Here is a 15,046-nt window from a genome sequence, read left to right as displayed (position 1 = left end):
GAGCTACCTGTCCCAGACCTGCTATTTTCAACTCTCTAGAGACAGCAGGAGCGGTAGAGATACTCTTAATGATCGGCTATGAAAAGCCAACTGACATTTACTCCTGAGGTACTGACCTGTTGCACCCTCTACAACCACTGTGATTATTATTATTTGACCATGCTGGTCATTTATGAACATTTGAACATCTTGGCCATGTTCTGTTATAATCTCCACCCGGCACAGCCAGAAGAGGACTGGCCACCCCTCATAGCCTGGTTCCTCTCTAGGTTTCCTCCTAGGTTCTGGCCTTTCTAAGGAGTTTTTCCTAGCCCCACCGTGCTTCTACACCTGCATTGCTTGTTGTTTGGGGGTTTTAGGCTGGGTTTCTGTACAGCACTTTGTGATATCAGCTGATGTAAGAAGGGCTTTATCAATACTATTGTTATCAACACTCAATGTTATTGATTGACCAGTTACCGGGTATTCAACGCTAGCATAGATCCTCCTTATCTAGCACCAGTCAAACAGAGGACCAGGGTTACAAGACATATCAAATAAAGATAAGGCCTTATTAAAACAAAGTCCTGGGAAACTTCTTGTTTGTCCAAGCCAGACGGGCTTCACCCTCCCAGAGGGAACAAATTACACCACGACATTGGAGGATCTCTACACAACATTAGTTATGGGCCGAATAATAAAGTTGTCATTTAAAACAAATTCATTTATTAATTTGAATTGATTACCATTGATTAGGCCTACATTAATTGATTAGCATTGATTAGGTCTACATGAATAGATTAGCATTGATTAGGCCTACATTAATTGAGTAGCATTGATTAGGCCTACGTGAATAGATTAGCATTGATTAGGCCTACGTGAATAGATTAGCATTGATTAGGCCTACATGAATAGATTACCATTGATTAGGCCTACATGAATTGATTACCATTGATTAGGCCTACATGAATTGATTACCATTGATTAGGCCTACATGAATTGATTACCATTGATTAGGCCTACATGAATTGATTAGCATTGATTAGGCCTACATTAATAGATTACCATTGATTAGGCCTACATTAATAGATTACCATTGATGAGGCCTACATGAATAGATTACCATTCATTAGGTGATATTGGTGTCTAGCTGTAGGCTAGTTGTCTAGTGATATTGGTGTCTAGCTGTAGGCTAGTTGTCTAGTGATGTTGGTGTCTAGCTGTAGGCTAGTTGTCTAGTGATATTGGTGTCTAGCTGTAGGCTAGTTGTCTAGTGATATTGGTGTCTAGCTGTAGGCTAGTTGTCTAGTGATATTGGTGTCTAGCTGTAGGCTAGTTGTCTAGTGATATTGGTGTCTAGCTGTAGACTAGTTGTCTAGTGATATTGGTGTCTAGCTGTAGGCTAGTTGTCTAGTGATATTGGTGTCTAGCTGTAGGCTAGTTGTCTAGTGATGTTGGTGTCTAGCTGTAGGCTAGTTGTCTAGTGATGTTGGTGTCTAGCTGTAGGCTAGTTGTCTAGTGATATTGGTGTCTAGCTGTAGGCTAGTTGTCTAGTGATATTGGTGTCTAGCTGTAGGCTAGTTGTCTAGTGATATTGGTGTCAAGCTGTAAACTAGTTGTCTAGTGATATTGGTGTCTAGCTGTAGGCTAGTTGTCTAGTGATATTGGTGTCTAGCTGTAGGCTAGTTGTCTAGTGATATTGGTGTCTAGCTGTAGGCTAGTTGTCTAGTGATATTGGTGTCTAGCTGTAGGCTAGTTGTCTAGTGATATTGGTGTCTAGCTGTAGACTAGTTGTCTAGTGATATTGGTGTCTAGCTGTAGGCTAGTTGTCTAGTGATATTGGTGTCTAGCTGTAGGCTAGTTGTCTAGTGATATTGGTGTCTAGCTGTAGGCTAGTTGTCTAGTGATATTGGTGTCTAGCTGTAGGCTAGTTGTCTAGTGATATTGGTGTCTAGCTGTAGGCTAGTTGTCTAGTGATATTGGTGTCTAGCTGTAGACTAGTTGTCTAGTGATATTGGTGTCTAGCTGTAGGCTAGTTGTCTAGTGATATTGGTGTCTAGCTTTAGGCTAGTTGGTGTCTAGCTGTAGGCTAGTAGGCCCGGAGTGGAGGGTGACATGTCGACCAGTCATTCAGAGGACTGGAGTGGAGGGTGACAGGTTGACCAGTCAGAGGACTGGAGTGGAGGGTGACAGGTTGACCAGCCAGAGGACTGGAGTGGAGGGTGACAGGTTGACCAGCCAGAGGACTGGAGTGGAGGGTGACAGGTCGACCAGCCAGAGGACTGGAGTGGAGGGTGACAGGTCGACCAGTCAGAGGACTGGAGGGTGACAGGTCGACCAGTCAGAGGACTGGAGGGTGACAGGTCGGCCAGTCAGAGGACTGGAGGGTGACAGGTCGGCCAGTCAGAGGACTGGAGGGTGACAGGTCGGCCAGTCAGAGGACTGGAGTGGAGGGTGACAGGTCGGCCAGTCAGAGGACTGGAGTGGAGGGTGATAGGTCGGCCAGTCAGAGGACTGGAGGGTGACAGGTCGACCAGTCAGAGGACTGGAGTGGAGGGTGACAGGTCGACCAGTCAGAGGACTGGAGTGGAGGGTGACAGGTTGACCAGTCAGAGGACTGGAGTGGAGGGTGACAGGTTGACCAGTCAGAGGACTGGAGTGGAGGGTGACAGGTTGACCAGCCAGAGGACTGGAGTGGAGGGTGACCAGTCAGAGGACTGGAGTGGAGGGTGACAGGTTGACCAGTCAGATGACTGGAGTGGAGGGTGACAGGTTGACCAGTCAGATGACTGGAGTGGAGGGTGACAGGTTGACCAGTCAGAGGACTGGAGTGGAGGGTGACAGGTTGACCAGTCAGAGGACTGGAGTGGAGGGTGACAGGTCGACCAGTCAGAGGACTGGAGTGGAGGGTGACAGGTCGACCAGTCAGAGGACTGGAGTGGAGGGTGACAGGTTGACCAGTCAGATGACTGGAGTGGAGGGTGACAGGTTGACCAGTCAGATGACTGGAGTGGAGGGTGACAGGTTGACCAGTCAGAGGACTGGAGTGGAGGGTGACAGGTTGACCAGTCAGAGGACTGGAGTGGAGGGTGACAGGTTGACCAGTCAGAGGACTGGAGTGGAGGGTGACAGGTTGACCAGTCAGATGACTGGAGTGGAGGGTGACAGGTTGACCAGTCAGATGACTGGAGTGGAGGGTGACAGGTCGACCAGCCAGAGGACTGGAGGGTGACAGGTCGACCAGTCAGAGGACTGGAGGGTGACAGGTCGACCAGTCAGAGGACTGGACTGGAGGGTGACCAGTCAGAGGACTGGAGTGGAGGGTGACAGGTCGACCAGTCAGAGGACTGGAGTGGAGGGTGACAGGTTGACCAGTCAGAGGACTGGAGTGGAGGGTGACAGGTCGACCAGTCAGAGGACTGGAGTGGAGGGTGACAGGTCGACCAATCAGAGGACTGGAGTGGAGGGTGACAGGTTGACCAGTCAGAGGACTGGAGTGGAGGGTGACAGGTTGACCAGCCAGAGGACTGGAGTGGAGGGTGACCAGTCAGAGGACTGGAGTGGAGGGTGACAGGTTGACCAGTCAGATGACTGGAGTGGAGGGTGACAGGTTGACCAGTCAGATGACTGGAGTGGAGGGTGACAGGTTGACCAGTCAGATGACTGGAGTGGAGGGTGACAGGTTGACCAGTCAGATGACTGGAGTGGAGGGTGACAGGTTGACCAGTCAGATGACTGGAGTGGAGGGTGATAGGTCGACCAGCCAGAGGACTGGAGTGGAGGGTGACAGGTCGACCAGTCAGAGGACTGGAGTGGAGGGTGACAGGTCGACCAGCCAGAGGACTGGAGTGGAGGGTGACAGGTTGACCAGTCAGATGACTGGAGTGGAGGGTGACAGGTCGACCAGCCAGAGGACTGGAGTGGAGGGTGACAGGTCGACCAGTCAGAGGACTGGAGTGGAGGGTGACAGGTCGACCAGTCAGAGGACTGGAGTGGAGGGTGACAGGTCGACCAGTCAGAGGACTGGAGTGGAGGGTGACAGGTTGACCAGCCAGAGGACTGGAGTGGAGGGTGACCAGTCAGAGGACTGGAGTGGAGGGTGACAGGTTGACCAGCCAGAGGACTGGAGTGGAGGGTGACCAGTCAGAGGACTGGAGTGGAGGGTGACAGGTTGACCAGTCAGATGACTGGAGTGGAGGGTGACAGGTCGACCAGTCAGATGACTGGAGTGGAGGGTGACAGGTCGACCAGTCAGAGGACTGGAGTGGAGGGTGACAGGTCGACCAGCCAGAGGACTGGAGTGGAGGGTGACAGGTCGACCAGCCAGAGGACTGGAGTGGAGGGTGACAGGTCGACCAGTCAGAGGACTGGAGTGAAGGGTGACAGGTCGACCAGTCAGATGACTGGAGTGAAGGGTGACAGGTCGACCAGTCAGAGGACTGGAGTGGAGGGTGACAGGTCGACCAGCCAGAGGACTGGAGTGGAGGGTGACAGGTTGACCAGTCAGAGGACTGGAGGGTGACAGGTTGACCAGTCAGATGACTGGAGTGGAGGGTGACAGGTCGACCAGTCAGATGACTGGAGTGGAGGGTGACAGGTCGACCAGTCAGATGACTGGAGTGGAGGGTGACAGGTCGACCAGTCAGAGGACTGGAGTGGAGGGTGACAGGTTGACCAGTCAGAGGACTGGAGTGGAGGGTGACAGGTCGACCAGTCAGAGGACTGGAGTGGAGGGTGACAGGTCGACCAGTCAGATGACTGGAGTGGAGGGTGACAGGTTGACCAGTCAGATGACTGGAGTGGAGGGTGACAGGTTGACCAGTCAGATGACTGGAGTGGAGGGTGACAGGTTGACCAGCCAGAGGACTGGAGTGGAGGGTGACCAGTCAGAGGACTGGAGGGTGACCAGTCAGAGGACTGGAGTGGAGGGTGACAGGTCGACCAGTCAGATGACTGGAGTGGAGGGTGACAGGTTGACCAGTCAGAGGACTGGAGTGGAGGGTGACAGGTTGACCAGTCAGATGACTGGAGTGGAGGGTGAAAGGTTGACCAGTCAGATGACTGGAGTGGAGGGTGACAGGTTGACCAGTCAGATGACTGGAGTGGAGGGTGACAGGTTGACCAGTCAGAGGACTGGAGTGGAGGGTGACAGGTTGACCAGTCAGATGACTGGAGTGGAGGGTGACAGGTCGACCAGTCAGATGACTGGAGTGGAGGGTGACAGGTTGACCAGTCAGAGGACTGGAGTGGAGGGTGACAGGTTGACCAGTCAGAGGACTGGAGTGGAGGGTGACAGGTAGACCAGTCAGAGGACTGGAGTGGAGGGTGACAGGTCGACCAGCCAGAGGACTGGAGTGGAGGGTGACAGGTTGACCAGTCAGAGGACTGGAGTGGAGGGTGACAGGTCGACCAGTCAGATGACTGGAGTGGAGGGTGACAGGTTGACCAGTCAGATGACTGGAGTGGAGGGTGACAGGTCGACCAGCCAGAGGACTGGAGTGGAGGGTGACAGGTCGACCAGTCAGAGGACTGGAGGGTGACAGGTCGACCAGTCAGAGGACTGGACTGGAGGGTGACCAGTCAGAGGACTGGAGTGGAGGGTGACAGGTCGACCAGTCAGAGGACTGGAGTGGAGGGTGACAGGTCGACCAGTCAGAGGACTGGAGTGGAGGGTGACAGGTCGACCAGTCAGAGGACTGGAGTGGAGGGTGACAGGTCGACCAGTCAGAGGACTGGAGTGGAGGGTGACAGGTTGACCAGCCAGAGGACTGGAGTGGAGGGTGACCAGTCAGAGGACTGGAGTGGAGGGTGACAGGTTGACCAGTCAGATGACTGGAGTGGAGGGTGACAGGTTGACCAGTCAGATGACTGGAGTGGAGGGTGACAGGTTGACCAGTCAGATGACTGGAGTGGAGGGTGACAGGTTGACCAGTCAGATGACTGGAGTGGAGGGTGACAGGTCGACCAGTCAGAGGACTGGAGTGGAGGGTGACAGGTCGACCAGCCAGAGGACTGGAGTGGAGGGTGACAGGTCGACCAGTCAAGAGGACTGGAGTGGAGGGTGACAGGTCGACCAGCCAGAGGACTGGAGTGGAGGGTGACAGGTCGACCAGTCAGAGGACTGGAGTGGAGGGTGACAGGTCGACCAGTCAGAGGACTGGAGTGGAGGGTGACAGGTCGACCAGTCAGAGGACTGGAGTGGAGGGTGACAGGTTGACCAGTCAGAGGACTGGAGTGGAGGGTGACAGGTTGACCAGTCAGATGACTGGAGTGGAGGGTGACAGGTTGACCAGTCAGATGACTGGAGTGGAGGGTGACAGGTTGACCAGCCAGAGGACTGGAGTGGAGGGTGACCAGTCAGAGGACTGGAGGGTGACCAGTCAGAGGACTGGAGTGGAGGGTGACAGGTCGACCAGTCAGATGACTGGAGTGGAGGGTGACAGGTTGACCAGTCAGAGGACTGGAGTGGAGGGTGACAGGTTGACCAGTCAGATGACTGGAGTGGAGGGTGAAAGGTTGACCAGTCAGATGACTGGAGTGGAGGGTGACAGGTTGACCAGTCAGATGACTGGAGTGGAGGGTGACAGGTTGACCAGTCAGAGGACTGGAGTGGAGGGTGACAGGTTGACCAGTCAGATGACTGGAGTGGAGGGTGACAGGTCGACCAGTCAGATGACTGGAGTGGAGGGTGACAGGTTGACCAGTCAGAGGACTGGAGTGGAGGGTGACAGGTTGACCAGTCAGAGGACTGGAGTGGAGGGTGACAGGTTGACCAGTCAGAGGACTGGAGTGGAGGGTGACAGGTCGACCAGCCAGAGGACTGGAGTGGAGGGTGACAGGTCGACCAGTCAGAGGACTGGAGGGTGACAGGTCGACCAGTCAGAGGACTGGAGTGGAGGGTGACAGGTTGACCAGTCAGAGGACTGGAGTGGAGGGTGACAGGTCGACCAGTCAGAGGACTGGAGTGGAGGGTGACAGGTTGACCAGTCAGAGGACTGGAGTGGAGGGTGACAGGTCGACCAGCCAGAGGACTGGAGTGGAGGGTGACAGGTCGACCAGTCAGAGGACTGGAGGGTGACAGGTCGACCAGTCAGAGGACTGGAGTGGAGGGTGACAGGTCGACCAGTCAGAGGACTGGAGTGGAGGGTGACAGGTTGACCAGTCAGAGGACTGGAGGGTGACAGGTTGACCAGTCAGAGGCCTGGAGGGTGACGGGTGTAAGATCACTGGCTGACCAGTCACACATCTGCCTTTAATATTGCCAGTCACCTCAGAAACTCTCATTAGTTTACAATGAGACCATATTTGGGAGGTTTTAAGGCAACTGGTGATCAGCTGAAGCTGTACATCACACATCCATGAGTCACTTCCATTATTTCAGGAAAACTACAGCACCACCTAGTGGCAGACTATAGCTCCTGCCACTCCATGCTCTGCAATACCCATTATCTCAAAAGGAAAGGTCAGCGTTTCCATTAGCCACTACAGTGCACTAATGTACGGAGAAACAACTATTGCTCATCGTCGTAATACTTCTGCCTTTTAGATTGGCTATAATGTGAATGTCCATCTACCAATCGACAGAGGGGTTAGAGGAACCTGCACCCAGCTCAAGGAAGAGACAGCCATTTTAAGTGTTTGATATCTTTATTAAGCAGTTTTCAATCCAAATGACTTTTCAAAGTACTCAGCTATCTCCATCTCTGAACACAACAGCTGATATTCTGAGTACTGATACTGGAAGAGGAAATAAAACAATGGAATGTTTTTTTTTTTATGGTCACATTTTGTCAAACATTTTTCAATAATTAGATAAGTTTTGCTATTTTTTTGTTGTTGTTGGGTCCACTTTTGTACTTTTAATAACAAGGACTAGATTAATCTTCTCTAGACCTGGCAGATGGTGTATTCATTTTTTGTAAAGAAATACTTTATTCATTTTGCAATGTTTTCAGAGTTTTCAGTTTTTTTTCCCATGTTTAAATTTTTTCTAACGTTTTCTTCGGTGAAGCAAGGTAAGGATGACCGTCTCTGAAACAAACAACAACACACGTTAACATTAGTAGCATACTAACATTGATGTAACACTTTATAAAAACAGCATAAATAATACATTTACATTCTAAATATTTCTCACCGGTTCTTAGCTGGGGACTCCAGCGGGGTTGGTGGGTTTCTGGGCGGACTCCTTGGCCTGGTGAGCCTGCAGCACAGCAACAGCCTCGTCCACCTTGGAGCGGAGAGACTCGGGAGACTCCAGCATGTGGAGCAACTCAGAGTTGTCTATCTCCAACAGCATGCCGGTGATCTTTCCAGCTAGGCTGGGGTGCATGTTCTGGATGAGGGGGAACAGACGCTCACCTGGAGAATGAGGAGGAGGGAGGAGGAGGAGGAGGAAGAGGAGGAGGAGAATTCAGCATCAGTAAAGGACCCAGACAAAGGATGAGCAGACATTTAGGGCCAACAGATGTTCCTTCTTCAGTGTTCATGATGGATAGTTTGGGCTCTTTGTCTCAGTAAAAACAATTAAGAATCACTGAAATTCATATGTTCAGACATTTGTACTGATAACATCATTGACGAAGAGCACATAAAAATGTTGATCGGCCTTTTTAAAAAAGGTGCAAATGGTTTAACTTTTTTGGGCGACCAGACCAAATTCACATAGAAATGGGTGTTATAGATCTGTCATTCTCATTGAAAGCCAGTCTAAGAAGAGGTAGATCTGTTCTACGTCGCTATATCTATACTTCCTCTCCTCAAGTTGTTCTTGTTGTTGTTTGCGAATACAATATTTTGAGTTTATTGAAAAGACATTTCACAGCAGTTTAGACGGTACAATGATTCTCTACACAATGACTGCTTATTTTGTCAGATAAATTGAAATTAGTCCAACTATTTGAATTTTAGCAACCAGGAAATGGTCGGGAGAAATCAATCGGCGAACATCAGCCGATCCATAACAGTGGACGGGGTAAGTAACATTACGAAACACTACCATTCCACTATTACCACAGATATATATTACAGACATTTTTTTCCTGACATTATAATACAGAAAGCACCTTTAACTGAAGAAGACGGGGAAGGTCAGTAAACGAAGACGTGACCAGAGACTCACCCAGCATCTGCTTCTGTTCCTGTGGAGGAGCAGCCGCCAGCATGGAGGCCGTCAGAGGCTCCTGTCCCTGGACATGGACAGCGGGCTGCTGCATGGGCACCTGGGGCTGGCTGGCCATGTGCTGCTGGGGGTTCCTCACACCGGCTGCGTACTTGTACTGGGGCATCCTCACTGGGGCTGCAGCAGCCGCCGCACCGGTAGGACGCTGGCCCAGGGCCTGGGTGGCTGAAGAGAGAGAGAGAGAGAGGGAGAAGAGGAAGTCAGTCAACATCCAAGAGACAGAGTCATATATTTCGAGACATAGCGAGTGGACAAAACATTAAGGACACCTTCCTAATATTGAGTTGCACCCCCCCCCCCCCCTTCTGCCCTGAGAACAGACAATTAGCCGTCATGGACTCTACAAGGTGTCAAAATCGTTCCACAGGGATGTTGGCCCATGTCTCCAATGCTTCCCCACAGTGGTGTCTAGTTGGCTGGATGTCCTTTGGGTGATGGACCATTCTTGATCCACACGGGAAACTGTTGAGCGTGGAAAACCCCAGCAGCATTGCAGTTCTTGACACAAAACGGTGCGCCTGGCGCCTACTACCAAACCACGTTCAAAGGCTCTTAGAATATTTTGTCTTGCCCCATTCACCCTCAATGCCACAAACACAATCCATGTCTCAAGGCTTAAATCCTTTAACGGTATAAAATCGAGTAAATAGTAGCAAGATGAAAGGTGGTTGTGAAAATCATGAAGGTATATGCAGGGCCGGGTCCACCGGCTAAACTCACCCATTCTCTGGCCGGCCATCATGCGTGGCACCTGGGAGGACGAGGGTCTCATGGCCCCAAAGGTCTGCGGCCTGGGGGCGGACGGACGCATGGCGTTGGGCATGTTCTGGAAGTCTGGAAGCAGAAAGGGGGTTACAATTAAACATCAAACAACTTCCTGGATTAGAGAATTGAGTTCTAGTCTGGAGTGATACTATTGACCCAATAAAAAAAAATGGCCGTGTCAACTATGTAGATAATTACGTTGTGGTCTGACACCCTGGGTGGCCCAACGTGGGCCTGGTCTCAGCTGAGCCAGCTGATTGGTGGAGTAGTAGGCAGCGCGGTTCTGAGTCTGGGGGATGGCGGCCATGAAGTAACCCGAGGGAGGGGCAGGCTGGTAAGGGTTGAGGACCGGGTTGGGTACGGGCCGGACTGTGGCCATCCTCTGCATGTACTGATTGGTGAGGTGAGCCTGGCGCTCCTCTTTCCTCTGAGCCAACGCCACGTACAGCGGCTTGGTGGCCACGATGCGACCGTTCATCTCCGTCACGGCCTTGGTGGCCTCCTCCGGGGAGGAGAAGCACACGAAGCCGAATCCTTTGCTTCGGCCACCTTCCATCATCACCTAGAGAGAGACGGACGTTAGATTAAAGGGGTTTCGGAACCAGAAAGACAAGGGGCTGGTAGACACACTGCTATATAGAAACAGGCAACAAGCGTACCACCACATGACTGTAATGGTTCAATCAGAAGGTGACGTTGACTTAGGAAGGTTACCTTGGCGCTGGTGATGGTACCGAAGGGAGAGAACTCCTTCCTCAGACGCTCGTCGTCAAGGCCATCGTCCAGATTCTTCACGTACAGGTTGACCCCCTGGTACCGGGTCATACGGTCCTGTTTCATCTGTTCGAACTTGCGTTTCAACTCCGTCTGGCGTTCTCCCTTCTTCTGGGCGCGGCCCACGTAGACCTGACGGCCGTTAAAATCCTTCCCGTTCATCTCATCTACGGCCTGAGAAGATACGGATACAGGTGGTCCCCGTTGAGGTCAAAAAGAAAATGGCTGTCTTCCACTTCCAGCTCTATTCAACATCCAGATAATGATAATAAGGAAATGTACGGCCCAACTCACCCTCTGAGCATCCTCGTGTCTCTCAAAGCTGACGAAGCCGAACCCTCTGGACTTCCCGCTGTCGTCCGTCATCACCCTGATGCTCAGGGCCGGTCCCGGAACAATAAGAGTCCAACACAAAAACGACATCAAATTCTAATTCTACGGAACCAACATTTACTACAAGAGGGGGAAAAAAAAGAAAAAAAAAAGGGGGAAAAAAAACGACAATCTGGGCTAGATTCATTATAGCGAAGTGACAAAACATTTGTTATTGGGACATAAATCAGGTCGGGTCCCCTCCTCGCTTGGTGCCCGGTTGTTTCCTAATGAACACATCCCCGGGGGGGGTGTAACACATCACACGTGGAGGACACTTACCATATTTCCCAAACAGCTCTCTCAGCTTCTCGTCGTCCATATCCTCCCCAAAGTTCTTGATGTAAACATTGGTGAACTCTCTGGCTCGGGCGCCAAGCTCAGCCTCACGCTCTTTGCGAGATTTGAAGCGTCCGACGAACCTATTGTATGTTAATAAAAAATAAAATATTGCGTGAGTTGAATAATGTGTAGAAAGGGCTACCTGCTCTGTAGAGGATGGGGGGGGGCAGAAACATGAGCTTGGTAATGTTTGTTTCCACCATTTTGACTAAACCCCCCCCCAGGAAGAGTATTGAGTTTGATAAGGCGGTGAGTAGAGAAGCACAAGGCCACAGAGCAACAGTTCTATATTAGTCGACACTTGAAAAAATAAAAACCTGAGTTAGTAAGATTAAAGTTAGAACTCACACGAAAACCAATCCCACTTTAAATTGAACAAATCTTTGAACCAGTTGAAATTAAAAACCAGTTCACATTTAAAACTCAAAGTTATATTTTCTGTACGATTTGAGTTATTGTTGCACTTTAACGCTGTGGACCCCCCCTGGACGGCTGACTAGCCCCCCCCCCCCCCCCCTGGACGGCTGACTAGCCCCCCCCCCCCTGGACGGCTGACTAGCCCCCCCCGTCTATTATCGACTACGTCCAAGTTCACAAGGACTGATCGCACTTACACTTTTCTGTCATTGAGCAGCATGCCGTTCATTTTCTCAATGGCTCTTTCAGCAGCCTCCTGGGTCTCAAAGTGCACAAAGCCATAGCCCTTTGAGCCATTCTCATCACAAACCACCTTGGAGAGAAAGGACATTGGGAGAGCACAGGCAGTGGTTTTTTAAAAACACATCATGCGTACAAAGACAACAGACTCAAAATTCAACACACATTTCAACCAACACTGCTGCGGGGGTTTTCTTTGAGGGGGGGGGGGCGGGGGCATGCTGAACAACACAGCATATGGCAGCCACACACAGCCAGAAGAGTCTCGTCGGCCTACCTTGCACGATAGGATGTTTCCAAAAGCTGAAAAGGTGTCATAGAGGGCCTTGTTGTCAATGGACTTGTCCAAGTTCTTGATGAAAATGTTGCCCACTCCACTCTTCCTCAGGGAAGGGTCACGCTGAGACCACATGATACGCAGAGGTCTCCCTTTGATGACGTCGAAGTTCATGGTGTCCAGGGCACGTTCGGCTAGAAACATATCAGGAGCCATACCATTAGAATGCTGTTGAAGGACACCGCTCCATTGTACGTGGGGAGGTAGAAGACCATATCATAGCGGTGAATCAGTCGATACTCCCAATTAATTATTGAACCTAACACTACAGCAAATTAGGACACTGAAAGACTAGTTGGCCTACGTAGCTTGCTGAACTGAAAGCACGTTTATCAAATGATTATTTACTAGACCAGATGTTAATCATCACCCCGGCATGACATTTTTTGGTGCAACGTGAACGTGTGAGCTACGTCATGTAATATATTTTACTGTTACATCCATACCATTACGATTAAATGTTTTAAAATCATCAATAGTTACCATCGGCTGGTTGTTGGAAGTTAACGTAGGCATATCCGAGGGATCGACGAGTGATCATGTCCCTGCAGACCCGAATCGAGAGGATAGGCCCGGCGGGGCTGAACTTCTCGTACAGCATGGCCTCGGTGATATCCTGGTGCAGGTCGCCGACGTAGAGGGAGGCCATCGGGTAACTGGGCGCGCTTGGATTCATGTCTACTCTGGACTGTGTTGTCAAGACGATGTTTTGTTTTAAAAAATACGGAGGGTAAACACGTTACGTTGTCAGGCTAACGTCTGCGAAATGGTGTCTTATGACACCGAAGATTCGTTACTGGATTTAAAAAAAAATGTTTTGGACGTTAACGTTAATTCGCACTTAGGCCAAAAAAAAGCAATGCGGGCCGGATAGCTAATTCTGCTACCTAGTGACTAGCAAGCTAACGTTACCTTCTGAGGAAATATTTTCGACCAAAGTTGCTAGTAGCTACAATATTCTTAAAGTACGACTAGTTAGCGTTACAATAATAACAGATGCGATATCGACAAACTGCTACGTTAGCTTCTAGCTAAAAATGTCTCAGTTAGCTTGCTATCAATGTGAAATCACCCACGCCTTCAACAATGTTATCAAGGGAGCAAAATGGCCTTCTCTTCCGAATTCTCGTCCTATTTTCGACGGGTTACTTTGTTAGTCCTGCTTCACCGAGTTTTTTTTCTTACAAAAATATTCTTCCCTGTGTTTATTTTTTTAGTTTTTTGTTTTTTGATAATAAAATGTGTGCCGAGGCTAGCTCCGGAACACACTCTAGCGTAGCTACGCAGAAGGGAATGAATGTGTGGTCATGTGGTGTGGAACCCCCTTAAACACAGATCTCGCAGGTTCTCGTCATCGGATCCTATCAACTCGAGATCTTATTAATCAATACCTCTTATGATCAATACACTGTTTTTTTCCCTCTTCAATTCTACCAAAAGACTATTCCTTGATTTTTACCGCTATATTGCTGCTCTCAAATTTCTGGTATTAGCAAATGCAACATAGCCATTGGTCTTTGAGGTTATACAAGCTCACGCATGGTTTTATATCTATAACAGGGGGGAAATAACGGGGGAAAAGCAGCATCCACAGGTTCTTATCTTCAGGTTCAAGACAGAAACGTGGTTATCACAGATAGTAACTCATGAGCAAGGTGGCTGGTGGATGCCCACATTTTCTTCCCGATAATAGTGAAGATAATACATAGAAAACGCATGCACGTGTAACGATGTGAAATGGCTAGCTAGCTAGCGGGTGCGCGCCGTTGTTGATGTGTGCAGAGGGTCCCTGGTTCGCGCCCGTGTCGGGGCGAGGGGACGGATTAAAGTTATACTGTTACACACGTGTAATGTTATAACACACAAACACGGTGTTTTGCATGTGGGCTTTTGGACTGAACTGAGTGACAACCCGCCAATGTGGCTGGTAACAATAGACATTCTATCAGCCAATGCCAAACTCTACCAGCACTCGGCTGGTGTTAATTTCCCTCCCTGCTGATGAGGGTGTCAGTCTGGTAAATGTGCAGATGTGGTACTTTTGAGTCATAAAGACATTTGCAGTATGCATGCAGTAGCTGTTTAAGCTAATATTTGTTATAACTAACCCAAGGTAGACCAAACCTTGTCGTTCCAAATGGGAGCAAATGAATCATAGTGGGGCAGAGCCAAGCAAGAGCTATTGAGATTCTATTGGTGCGTTCAAGCATTTATTTGCATATTTACGTTAGGGAACGCCTACTCTGTGAAGTGCGCATGTGTAAAAACTCATTTCTCGTTTGCACTCCTAAACGACACCATTCAACAACAACAAAAACTTTGGCAAAGGTTAAAGTCTACAAAACGCAGTCCACTTTGTTTGTTATTGATTCTAGTTTTGGACAGAAAACAGAAAACTGTATGGAGTCCAAATGTTTCATAGATGAGAAAATTAGCAGAATGTTGGCATTAAATTCCTTTCGTTCCATCTTCTCCCACTGCTGGCCACTGGACTTCCTCTCATTACCATATTTGGTAGTGAGAGGAAACGCCAACCAGATGCTTCACATTTATACTTCCGGAAAAATATATGGCTCATTGTTCTGTGGTTTAATTTGTAATGTTTTTTCCCCCACAGTAGAGTTGGATCTGTTTAAGGA

At 49.7% G+C, this 15,046-nt stretch overlaps 1 protein-coding gene and 1 non-coding gene across 2 annotated transcripts; both read right to left on the bottom strand.

Annotated features, from left to right (window-relative positions):
- Window positions 1–7,607: 7,607 nt before the first annotated feature.
- Window positions 7,608–13,708, bottom strand: LOC129842360 (polyadenylate-binding protein 1A). The gene is made up of 11 exons (XM_055910896.1): window positions 12,891–13,708; window positions 12,348–12,541; window positions 12,028–12,143; window positions 11,347–11,493; window positions 10,994–11,090; window positions 10,640–10,873; window positions 10,124–10,487; window positions 9,881–9,994; window positions 9,101–9,325; window positions 8,117–8,340; window positions 7,608–8,010 (listed from the first exon to the last, which is right to left on the bottom strand). Exons 1-10 carry the CDS (start codon window positions 13,081–13,083, stop codon window positions 8,123–8,125), a joined length of 1,902 nt encoding a protein of 633 aa, XP_055766871.1. The 5' UTR covers window positions 13,084–13,708; the 3' UTR covers window positions 7,608–8,010; window positions 8,117–8,122.
- Window positions 8,485–8,565, bottom strand: LOC129842361 (small nucleolar RNA SNORD72). The gene has a single exon (XR_008757558.1). It is a non-coding gene; the product is annotated as a small nucleolar RNA SNORD72 (small nucleolar RNA).
- Window positions 13,709–15,046: the final 1,338 nt, after the last annotated feature.

Source organism: Salvelinus fontinalis, unplaced genomic scaffold (genome assembly GCF_029448725.1).
Source record: "Salvelinus fontinalis isolate EN_2023a unplaced genomic scaffold, ASM2944872v1 scaffold_0035, whole genome shotgun sequence".
NCBI lineage: Eukaryota > Metazoa > Chordata > Actinopteri > Salmoniformes > Salmonidae > Salvelinus > Salvelinus fontinalis.
The sequence above is the reverse complement of the archived record's forward strand: the minus strand, read 5'-3'. Positions and strand labels throughout refer to the sequence as shown.